This window comes from Calypte anna, chromosome 18 (genome assembly GCF_003957555.1).
Source record: "Calypte anna isolate BGI_N300 chromosome 18, bCalAnn1_v1.p, whole genome shotgun sequence".
Taxonomy (NCBI): domain Eukaryota; kingdom Metazoa; phylum Chordata; class Aves; order Apodiformes; family Trochilidae; genus Calypte; species Calypte anna.
Genome location: NC_044263.1, coordinates 8,232,456 through 8,244,381, shown reverse-complemented (window position 1 = coordinate 8,244,381; position 11,926 = coordinate 8,232,456). Strand labels below are relative to the sequence as shown.

The 11,926-nt window shown below is 45.9% G+C and overlaps 1 protein-coding gene across 1 annotated transcript; it reads right to left on the bottom strand.

Annotated features, from left to right (window-relative positions):
* Positions 1–9,658: 9,658 nt before the first annotated feature.
* NOG (noggin) lies at positions 9,659–10,422 on the bottom strand. The gene has a single exon (XM_008494461.2). It carries the CDS (start codon positions 10,328–10,330, stop codon positions 9,659–9,661), a length of 672 nt encoding a protein of 223 aa, XP_008492683.1. The 5' UTR covers positions 10,331–10,422.
* Positions 10,423–11,926: the final 1,504 nt, after the last annotated feature.

Below are 11,926 nucleotides of genomic sequence, written 5' to 3'. Positions count from 1 at the left end.
TTTTTACATTTTTGTTTGTTTGTTTTCAAAGAAAATCAGGTTTATTGGACTGTGCTGTGTACGTGTCTATATGCTCTCTCAGTTACAAACATTAAGTACCTGAAAATAAAAAAACCCAAATGCTATGCTGGGAAGAGAGATTCTAGTAGCTCCCACTATAAAGGTAAGCTGAAGCATAAGCTCAGAAATTTTTAAAATCAAGGGATCAACATAAAACCTTGTGGGACAGAGAGAGTGAGACCAGGACTCAGGTCAGAGCTCTCTGAGTGCCATTTGGCTTATTCAAAGTTGATGTCACCTGGCTTGCAGTGACAGGCAAGACAAAGCTCTCCAGAAATGGCAGGGTCAGGCTAGTGCTGTCCAGGTTTGGCTCCAGATACATGCAGTAAATGAGCTCCAGAAATTCACTTTCAAGACATAAATCCACAGGAAACCAGGTTTCACATGTTCCATGGCCTAATATATTACAAATATTGCAATTTCCCCTCAGTGTTCAACTGATTGTTTTCAACAAGCAGCCCAGAGGGTCACTGGAGGTTGCAGTAGTAGCTGTCCTGAATTTGAACACAGGAAGAGATCTGGCACACCTGTAAAATATACATATTGTATTATTTCTGAAGGGAAGGCTGCACAGAAAACAAAAACTTCCTACTGCTGCCACCTGACACCTTTCTTCAGCCCAAGTGGTATCAGTCCCTGCACAGACACTGAAGATCCTGCCAGATACTGACATTATTGTACCAGCTACTGCACCTCAGAGTGGAAGAATTTGGATGTTCCCCCCCCTCAATGTGATTGCTGTACACTTTGCAGTGAGCAAAGGACTCTTTTTAATTGCAGACTTTCTTAACTCTAGCAAAATTGCAAAGGGTGTTTATTCTGGAAATTTCTTGTGAGCTCCTCAGGAGTGGGCAGTATAGCTATAGAATCAATTCAATTTACAGAATTAAAAAGAAGTGATAAAATAGCTCATGCTTTGCTTTTGAAAGTTAAACAAATTTGACAATGCTAAACTTGCAAAAGAAAACATGCAATTTCACAAAACATCTATTGTTTAGTCAAAAAAAAAAAAAAATGTTAATCACAATGTTAATTCCCTGACCACCTTCAGGGAACATAGACTAACAAAGAGAAATTTCACTGACAGCTGCTTAATGTACCAAAGGCAGAAAGATTTGAGGCAACAAGAAATAAAAAAAGAGACTTCTGAAAATACTTCATTTCTTTTATAAGCAGATTAAGATCTTCAATCAGCATAAAATAACTGTATTGGAGTCAATATATTTATCCACTACATCTGCAGGGGATGATGGAGAACTGAAATAAAGGAGGGAGAGACTCCAACCACTCCTTCAGCATGTGGCAGCATCAACCATGCTGGTCGGAGGAGGAGGAAGGAAAAAAGTGAAGAGAGGGAAATGCTGCCTTAGCTCTACCTCCCCCATCCTCCCTTTCTCCCTACAAATCCACCCTGGCAGAAGATATGGTTTGGAATCTCATTATTTTGCATTAGGATTTCTCTCTTCTGTGGGAAACTGTAAGTCCTCTTCTTTTTCTCATTATTTCAAAGAGAGCAGATTTGGAAATGGGATTTTCTGCAGCTCCTAGGAAACTTCTGTACCTAAATTCCACCCCTTTTTTTTTGTTTGTTTGTTTTCAATGTGCACCTATTAGCTCTGGTTTTGGGGAAAAAGAAATCTTATTATAAACAGCTATAAAATTCACAGTACCAGCTACAGACTTAAGCAGTAAGGCTCTAACAGCTGATGCTCACTGTGTGCATGTTGTCATTGTCCCCTACTGAGAGCTGGGAATTTCTGCATCCAAAATGCAAACCATAGTGTTTCTCCCCAACAGGTTTCTGATTGTTGAACAAGATACCCAGTCTTAGGAGCCCAGGCCTGAAAATGCTAACCTTCAAGTCTGTTGGCATCTCTCAGAAGCTTAGGAGTAGGAGGAACCTAGTCTGGCTGTCTGAAAAGTTTCATTCAGATTGCTTTAAATATTTCGTGGATGATTACAGTCTGAACATTTGACTACATGCCACTTCATTAGACTTACTCATTTTTTTGTTTGTGCCATAGATGGGAAATTAAAAATTATCTCTTTAAAAACCCTGATATTTAATTTCCCATAAGATATGAGAGATATTCAGGGCAGTGTCTGGAAAAAAATTAGGATAATAAGGTGTATAAATCTCTGCTTCATTTGAAACAACGCATAAAAGCCAACCCCACATTAATTTTTTTGCTGAAAGAACTTCAATAAGTTTTAAAGTAAGTGTTTCATTTACTGCCACATGCCACACATACATGGCAAACAGTTTATACAAACCACAACACTCAGCTGTTCCTGGTTAGGTGAAACAGCCCTCCCCTGAACACCCAAGCTGCTCTTGGTTCCCTCGGGACTCTGATACAGGGTGCTGAGCATTTTGGCTTGATCCAAGGGAGAAGCTGCTTACATCTTTTGCTTTCATCAGGTGAGCTGACCTTCTGGGGAAACACTCATGAAGAGGTTGAGTACATACTTAAGATTTTGTTGGCTCAGAGTAGAATGCTCTGTACTTTTGAAGACAGTGTAAGTGCAGCATAACTACCTCTGACCTGGTGGTCCTGCCTTAATGCCTTCTTCATGTAGTTCTTAGTGAACTTTATTAGAGTTCCCAGCTAACTAGAATACTCCTCTGTGCATATACAGAACAGAAGATCTGCATCCAGCAAACCACTCAGTGAACAGGGACCCTTCACACCCTTCTGAAGCCAACAGCCCATGAGCAGATACACTGAGACACAGAAGGAATATTTAAGTGTTTCAAAGGGCATGGGAGAGATTGCTAATGTAGCACTGAGACTTTATTTAGGGCTTGGTTATAACTAAGACTGTGAGGCTTATTCAAAAGACCTTCAAGGTTCATTTAATGACCTCATTTGTTGTGCAAGCATTACCTACAAAACAAATTTTTATCCATTTATGCCAAAAGGACAATGATGAACTTGGAAGTCCACTCCATGTTAGAAGATACTATTTCAGCATGTCTCACCAGGCTATAGAAGTCCTCTAGTAATTTACACATGTTTACAATAATATTTATGCAATGTTTTTCAGTATTCTGTTGCTGCATGGAAGAAATCAATCAAATGTCAACATTTGACCTTGGAAGAACAAATCTATGCAAAGGGCAAAATAAAACTGACTAGATATGCAGTATCTCTAAATGTCCAAAGCAAACTAGGAGGGGGAGTGAGGGAAGACTATTTTCTGTCCACTTTCTCTCACAGACAATATTATGAAGTGCTTGGAATACCAGAAAGTTCATTTTGAAACAGAGAAGTGATGTTTACACAGGCTCTTACATAAATACATATTGGTTTTATGTACTTCTTATTCGTAATATTTGATGTTCAAATCAACTTATTTCTTGCCGAGAAATGGTGCTGGATTTTTGTTATTGCACAGGTACAACACAGCAGCTTGTCAAGAATATTCAGAATGACAGCCTGTGCCATCCTTTGTTCAGAGGAATGAATGTTCAGAGCTGGGTGACTGGAGTCCTGTGAAAGGCTGTGATCTGAGCACTGGGAAGTTGCACTGACTTTGCTAAGAGACCAGCCCAAGGAGCAGAATGTATTTGTAGGGGTAGGCACAAGATGCATTCCCTGTAAAGTAAGTGGCACTACACCATGTAGTGTAGCAGGACTTCAGATTAATACAGCATGGCCATTGCATTTGCTGCATCTTCCTCTGGACCACAGTTTTTGCATCCAAGCCAGGCAGTAAATTGCCAGGTGTAAGTAAAATACACAGATATTACTATGCCATAAGGAAAATGCTAGTAGCATTCTATCTATACACACGACTATACTGGTTGTGTTCTCCTGTATTAGCCCTGCACAACAAACACATCCAACGACAACAATATACCCTTATTGCTACTAAATCACAAGAACAGATCAAAAGTACTCATTCCTGTTTGATTTTGCTCTTTAGATTGAGAATCCTTGCAAGCACGTCAGGTCTGGTGGTGGCTTTGTGATCTGGATCCTGCTTGGTAGGATCTATGCAGAGACCAACAACTCATTCTACACAGCCCACTATGCAGGCATCAGATGACTGTGGCTTTCAGTTACTACCTCTGGATGGAAGCCAGAAGCCTAGTGGTGAAAAGCTCTTTATAACACTACCAATCCCCCGAGCCACCCAGTCCTTCTCCATTGCATACAGGTTTTTAGTGTTGTGCCCTAAGATCTGTTCTGGTTCTGAGTAACGTTCTTTGTGATGGGAGTCTTGCCACTCCCCCTCTCGTGAGGGGAAAAAAAAAATTAAGAGGGAGTGTGAAACTTATTTTCAAACTCTGTTTTGATTATTTGATACAGCTAGTGTACTCTTGGATACTCTAAGGGAGAGACTTGAGTCCTGGGGAATGTCTGTCTTAGGTGACAAGTAGTGTCCAGCCTTGTCAGTGCTAAGATCTGTGAACCTTCAGCCAGTGCTGCTGGCTTTAGCGTGGTGGCAGCTCTAGAACAGGAGCACCCACACACTGCCAGAGGCCTCTCAGGAATGGGTGCTGAGCTTCCTGGGCTATCTGTCTGCTGATGGGGCCTAAATGCTCACACAGGTTGGTTTGGTCTTGAGCACTGTCTCAGACTGATGCTCAATGGCAGCATGAACTTATCCCTGGAAAGGGCAGAAGGTACAACTTGTGAGCCCCCAGAGCATCTGTTCACAGCTGGTTTTCATCTAAATTATTCACCTTAAAGGTTGGAGGTTAAATTGTGCCATCCCTGCATCTCCTGTCCTGCAGTTCCACAGAGAGGACTCACTGGGATGTTACACCCGTGCAGATTTCCCTTCCTGTATCTTTTCCCTCAGAGCCTTCAGCCAGCCCATCATGCAGCACAGCTGCTTTGCCCCTGAGAAGTAGCTGCAGGAGATTTAACAGTAATACATTGGTACCCAGCCTTCACTAAAGAGGGCTGTAAGCTGCTGATCCTGCAATAACACCTTTAAGGATTTAGAGTCTTTAATGTTGATTGCTGAATATTTCTGCTCCCCTCTGAACCATTCCAACAGTTGTTTCAAGTGAACGTATTCATTCCCTTCCTTTTAACCACTGGAGCTTCTCGCTTGGTATGGGAGCAAGGAAGAGGGAATGAAAGGGTCTCTTCAAATTTGCTGTAGCTGCTCTCTTAAAAGAGAGCATTGACACAGATTCTGCAGCTCCTGCGTGTAGTAAGGCTCCCAGAGGACGTGCATGCACAGAAAGACTGCAGGATCCTTGTGGGCACTTCAGGAAGAGTGTGGCTATTCTCCTCCCCGCTGGATGAGGCTGCCGTATCTATTCCTAGCATGGATCTACCAGGTGGCAGCATTCCACTGCCAACATACCTTTGGTTTGGCTTCCCTTGAAAGCTATGATGTTATATTATATGATGACATCATTATATTTATTTCAACTTTCAATGAAGATTCCTGCCAAATCGCTGAGCTGGAATATCTTCTTTTTAATGGATACAAGATCCAGCCAGCACGGTGCAGATTACATTTATATAACACAACTCAAGTAAGGTGAACTGCTAGGAATTTTTTTAGCAGCTGTTGATGTTACTAAATTAAGGTTATTTCTCTATTAAAACTATGGAAGAGGCAAAACTTGTTTAGTATTTATACAAACACCACTGCTCTAATTTGTAGCTGTGGTTGTTTTTGTGATGACTCCATCATGCACTCATGCGATCTCAAGAACTCATCTTTATGGTGGTATTCTGAAAAGGTGAAAACAAATCAAATATATTATTTCAGTTAAGTGTGTGTGTGAGGATGCCACACACACATGATATGTGTAACAAAGTTTTCTTAGTTTGTTCTTTCTTTTCACACTATCTGGACTAATTTTGAATGAGCTGTTTACAAACATCTGTACAACTTTGGTCTACACTTTTTTAATCCTTTTTTATCCTTTACCAACAGTGTAACCCTTAGCACTTTCAAATTAGCAAATAACATGACAACTTTCATTAAAAGTCACATGCTTTTTCTGATAAACAGGAGTATAAAGCATTAGAAAATGCTACTCAAGATATTGTTCTGCACTGGAAAAACAATGTCTTGGATACTTAAGCCAATACCACTAAGCACCCCCCTTTGAGCAGTAGGCCTTAGCTTCACTGGATCTTGAATAAACACATGGTATGAGAGAACAAATTATTCTGCAGAAAGACTAACTTCGTTGACAAAGATGACAAAGCCCTGCACTCCTCGTGAGGAACTGCAGCACATAGGTTAAAGGACTCAACTGAGGTTACGCAGTCTATGGCAGGGGTACAAGTGAATTTAAATTTCCAATATTACACTTTAAGACACTAAAATTGCAAAAGAAGAAACCGAAGACCAATTAACAGCAAACTTTCAACCTTTCCCTTCTTATTTCTTCCCCTCTGTGGTCTCTGTGAGGTCTTATGTGTTATGAATTTATTTCAGTTTAAAAGAGCTGTAATTCAATTTTGCTCTAAAAACATATTACAAAATCTAGTATTAAAAAGATTTGCATAGAAACATTAATCAGAAATATATTTTATTTGTTTGGCTTGAAACACTTCCACTACAAGCCAAACATTTCAACACTAGGCCAGGAGGACCAGAACATGAATCCGACCAGAAACAACTGTAAAAACTACTGGTTTATTTTTGCTCTACTATCTGACAAAATGTCAGATTTTTATTTTTTAAAAATCACAGGCCTTGTGGATAGTGAAACTTCATGGTTTTAACCCCAAATATTATTGGGCATTAATTAATAACAGGGTATTATTACTTGAGAAAGCATGTATGCATGTAAGTCTTACTGATTACAATTGCTCTCAGATTAAGACAGATACAGTGATATTTAGACTATGGTAACACCACACTTAGTTTACACTCACATAACACCCACAAATACACACACATCTCTGCACACATAAAAATTTAAAATCTTTAAGCAAACAGTCCACAGTAGTTTCCAGATGAAGTCTCTGTTTGCCTCACTGCTCAGATCACAGGCAGATAAATCACTGGATGAGTCCCCTTGCTAAGTAGTGGGAATATTACTTTAGTAAAGTTTGCTAATGGGGCAAAGGACCTTGTATTGTAATTCAGTGACATTTTCAACCTTCGGAGAACTTTTGTTGACATTCCCGAGTCCCTGGCTGCCATCCCAGCATGAAATAGTTTCTGTGCACATAATTCTAATGTTTACCAGTCATGAAAAACTCTTGCTTTTGGCTTTTTTTTTTTTTTAAATAAACTTTTTTTTTTTTTCGCAAGTGAAACTCTGTCTAAAAAAATATTGGCCCCAGGCATAGAAGGTTTTGCATAAATTCATATGTGATGAATGGCTGATTTTAATGTTATTTGGGTATTTGTCAGAACCTAACAAATATACATGGTAATGGTGGTTCATAAACTTAAACATCTCAATATCCCCTTTCTTCTAGAAATAAATTACGTTTGTTTGCCCTGCCTGGAGTCCTAAGGTAGCCGACATTAGGAATATTTTAAATGTGATCATCCATCCAGCATGTCTTTCAGGCGCCACGAAGATTAAATGAAAGAATCATAAGATGAAGGTCTTTAACTTTTAATCCTTTTACAATGAACCCTTAGATAGACATGGGGGCAGGGTGCCTTCTATGTGAGTAATAATGCCTCTGTTCCTCTTCACTAGGTTAATGAATAACCTAAATGTCCCAAGATCTGAATTTTTTCTCCCCCCTCACCCCCCCAAACTATAGAAATAAGAAGCAAAGGGACGGGTGGTAAAATGCACCGAAAGAGAGAACGGGGATGAATACATATTCGTAGGTACGTGACCTAAACGTTCGAGAAAGCAAGACTGTGTTGTGTCAATGAAAGACCCACGGGTTAAAAATAATTAGCCTAGATTCCCTCAGAGCTTGGGAAAAAAAAAAAGAAAAAAAGTGTTTTGATTCCAAGATAAATAAGGAAAAGGCTTTCTGCACTGTCAGGCAGCCTTTGAAGAACACGTGGAGAGTTTGTTTTTGCAGTTGGTATCTATGAGATACTAATCGTCCCGTCTCCCAGCACGTAAAAGTCAAATACTTGGTTAATTGCGACGGGTCCGCAGAGAGCCGCGGTTGAGTTACGCGCCCCGCGGGCCGGGGACGTTCCCCGATGCTGGTGCCCCGCACCCCGGAGCACAGAGCGGACCGCGACGGCTGCACTGGAGTCCCGCCGGCTGCCCCGAGCCGGGGGCGGGCAGCGCTGGAGCCGGCGCTGGGGGGAGCGGGCGGAGCGGCGCCGCGGGCCCCGCGCAGGGCGGCCGGGGGGAGGCGGCTGCGGGACGCCCGGCACCGCCTTCCGCGGGCGCGGGGAGCCCGGTGCTCCCTGCCTTGCCAGGAGGGAGGGACGGAGGGAGGCAGGCTGGAGGGGGGCAGCCCGTCTGTGGAGCCATCACCCGAGGCTGGCGGGAGCCCAAAGGGTTAACCGGGCCGTGAGGGGCGACTGTGGCCGCGCAGGGAGGGTGTGCGAGGCTGTCATAGGATCAGGCTAATAACGTGTCTGCGCCGAAAACCCCCAAAGCCCAAGGGTCAAGTTTCAGCCGTGTCCCACCACAATGGTAGGTGTGAAAGACACGTGTCCTGTTGTAAATGAAATGTCAAGCGGTAAAAAAAAAAAAAAATAAAAATATCCCAAACCAGCTGCCACGGAGCGCGCCCTGCCTGAGCGGCGGTGGGCGAGCAGCTCCGCGGGGGCAACGCGTAGTGCGGAACCGGGACCCCCCCCGCAGCCGCTCCCCACCGGCCCCACGCGCGGGGCCGGATCCCTGGGGAGCTCCCGTGGTGTAGGTGTCAGAAATTCCCTTCTAACAGTGTTGTGAGCAGGTTCCCACCTCCCCCTGCCACCACGAAACGTCCTGCTGAGCTTGGAGGACGAGGAGGAGAGAGAAGAAAGCCCCCCCGAAGGTGGCCAAACCAAAAAGCAAACAGATTCCAAACGGCTCGTGTTTTAGTGGTTGACTTTAATTCTGCACTGCACTTTTACTACAAGGATATAAAGAATAAATAGCAGATACTCTTCATTTACATAGGATTAAGTCATTCAAACTGTTCTCTCTATTTACAATAACATTGTGCTCTAGGCGCTTATTTATTTTTATTTTAAATCTAAAGTCCAGAAGGAAAAAGAAAAAAAAACTCCACACACACGCTTTCCGAATAATGGAAAATAGCTTTAAAACGTTTTCTTATCAAAAAGTTTGGTTTGTATTTTTTAATCCTTTTATTAAAAAAACAAAAACCAGCACAAAACCAAAACCAACAAAAAACATACTTCGCCAAAGCGAAGCAACTTGTCTCGAATATAAATACCAAAAAAGAAAAAAAAAAAGATACATTAGCAACGATCAGGCTAATAGTCTTAAAAATACAGTAGACGTTGATTATTTCACGTATAATACTGACCTTTTAATAGTTTATTAAAACGGTGCCATATATACACACAATATACATTCTCCTACACGTTACAGTGCATTACAACGTTAACCAGAAAGCAGAAGTCTTTTTTTTTTTTTTTTTTTTTTTTTTTTTTTTTTTTTTTTTTGCAGCAAAGGTCCACGTGAGTCCGCTGGAGAAGGGGCAAGACGAGGTAAGTGCAAGCCTTAGCAGGAGCACTTGCACTCCGAAATGATGGGATACTGGATGGGTATCCATGTGCACCTCTGCCCCCCCCGACGCTGGCACCTCCACCTCAGGATCGTTAAATGCACGGACTTGGCAGGTTTGCAAACCATGCCTTCTGGGACTGAACAAGACCTTTTACTGTAGCAGCTGCCCACTTTGACATACCGGGGCCAAAAGCGGCTGCCGAGATCGTTCCACGTGTATAGAACCGGGCAGAAGGTCTGGGACCAGAGCCACATCTGCAGCTTCCTGCGCAGCTTCTTGCTCAGCCTGTGCTTCTTGCCCGGCTGCAGCCCGTCGTAAAACTCCAGCCCTTTGATTTCGCTGGGCATCGCTCCCGAGGGTCTCTGCCTGAGCAGCAAGTCCAGCTCAGCTAGATCGTCCACGCCAAGCCGGTCCTCGGGCACGGAAATAGCCATAAAGTTAGGGTCGAAGTGTCCGCCCATGAGGTTCCTTAGCAAGGTCTCGTTAAGATCCTTCTCCTTGGGGTCAAAGATAGGGTCCGGGTGCTCGATTAGATCCACCAAGGGCAAGTTGTCGCTGGGAGCCGGTCGGATGTGCAGATAGTGCTGGCAAGCTCCCTGCTCCAGCCGGAGACCCAGCAGAACCACCAAGGCGTATATAGTCACAAGGCACTGGGAATGATCCATCCTTGGGAGACCGGTGGGGGGGGGGGAGAGGGGGGCTGGGTTCACCAAACAGCCGGGGAAGAAGGTGCAAGCAAATACATCAGAAAACTTGTACGGGGATATCCAAAATAGATTGTCTTTAAGAGGGATCACCTCCACTCCCCGCACCCCCAGCAAAGACAGCCCCCTAATAAGCCCGGAGAACAAGCCCCCTACAAACACTCTCTTTTGCAAGCTTCTCTATAAAATTTCTCCTGGTGGAGCCGCTCCAAAATTCTGCTGCTGTTTCTTTTCGCCCTCCCCGGGAAAGGCAGATGCCTCTTTTTGTTGCAAATTCTCCTTGCTGCTCCTGCTCCTCGTTGTCTGCCCGTGCGTGTGGAAGAAGTTGCTGTCGATTCTTCCTCCCCGCTCTTCTCCGCCGTTTGCAAAGCAGCCTCCTCAGCAGCAACAGCAGCCACGCACGTTGGCACCAGTTTGTCTGCTTTGCAAGGACCCAAAGCCTTTAAATTTCCTGCACTTTCAGCTTCATCTCCATGGAAACCACAGACTCTCTTCTAACCCACCCCACCCCCCTTGAAAAAAAAAAAAAAAAAAAAAAAGAACCACACACACAACACAACCCCCACTCCCACAAAAGTCCAGGAGAGCGCGGCTTCCCCCTTCCCACCCAGAAGACACCCTCTGGTGGGGAAGGCTGAGGCGGGAGCCGCCGCTGCCTCCCCCCGCCTTCCGCACGCTGCCGCTCACGCGAGCCCGCCGCGCCTCGGGAGATGTTGCCCTGGCCCGGGCAGCCCCGCTTCGCCCGCCCCGCCGCACGGGGAACGGCTCCTCCGGCCGCCGGCGCCGGCCGCTCGCTCGGCCCCGCCGCCGCGCCCCGCCGCGCCGGTCACCCCATGGGGGCAGCCTCCGCGGCGGCGGAGCGCGGTCTCTCCCGCTCGCCCCGCGCAGGAGAGCGGCCCGGCTGCCCGCGGAGGGCGGCAGCGCGCGCCGCGGTGCGCAGGTTTCCGCGCCCTCCCGCCCCGGCCGGCGCTCTCGGGCGGCTGGGGGCCGCCGGCTCGGCCCCGCACATGGGCCCGCGATGCACTGCCCGCTGCGCCCGGCCGCCCGCCCGCCGCAGACACCTCCTCTGCCCGCGGCCCCGGCGCCTTCCCGGGCGGAGCGAGCCCTCTGCTGGCGGCGCCGCGCCGCGGGGCGGCCGGAACGGCACCGGGGACGGAACCGGCGGCTGACCGCCTGGGGAGAGCGAGAGGTGGAGGAAAGCCAGCGCGTCTGCCGCGGTTTTAGGGGATCGGAGGAGCCCCCGGAATAAACTTGGCTTGCCGTGCCGATGAAGGCGGGAACAAACAACGGGGTGCGAATCCTCTGCGGAGCATCGCGGGGCAGAAGGCGGAGGCTCCCGCGGACAGGGCTCGGAGCTCAGAGGCTGCCGCCGAGCGAGACCCTCGGTACGGAACCGGAGGTTCCCCCGAGAGGAGCCCGGTGGCTCCGCTCCCACCGCAGATTGCTCCGGGAGGCAGCAAGGCTCAGCTGCGGTCCTCGGAGCACGCATTTTTCTAGGGAGTTCTCTAAAACTTACCCATCAGAAACACAAATTCCAATTATGGCCCCAGTCCCTAC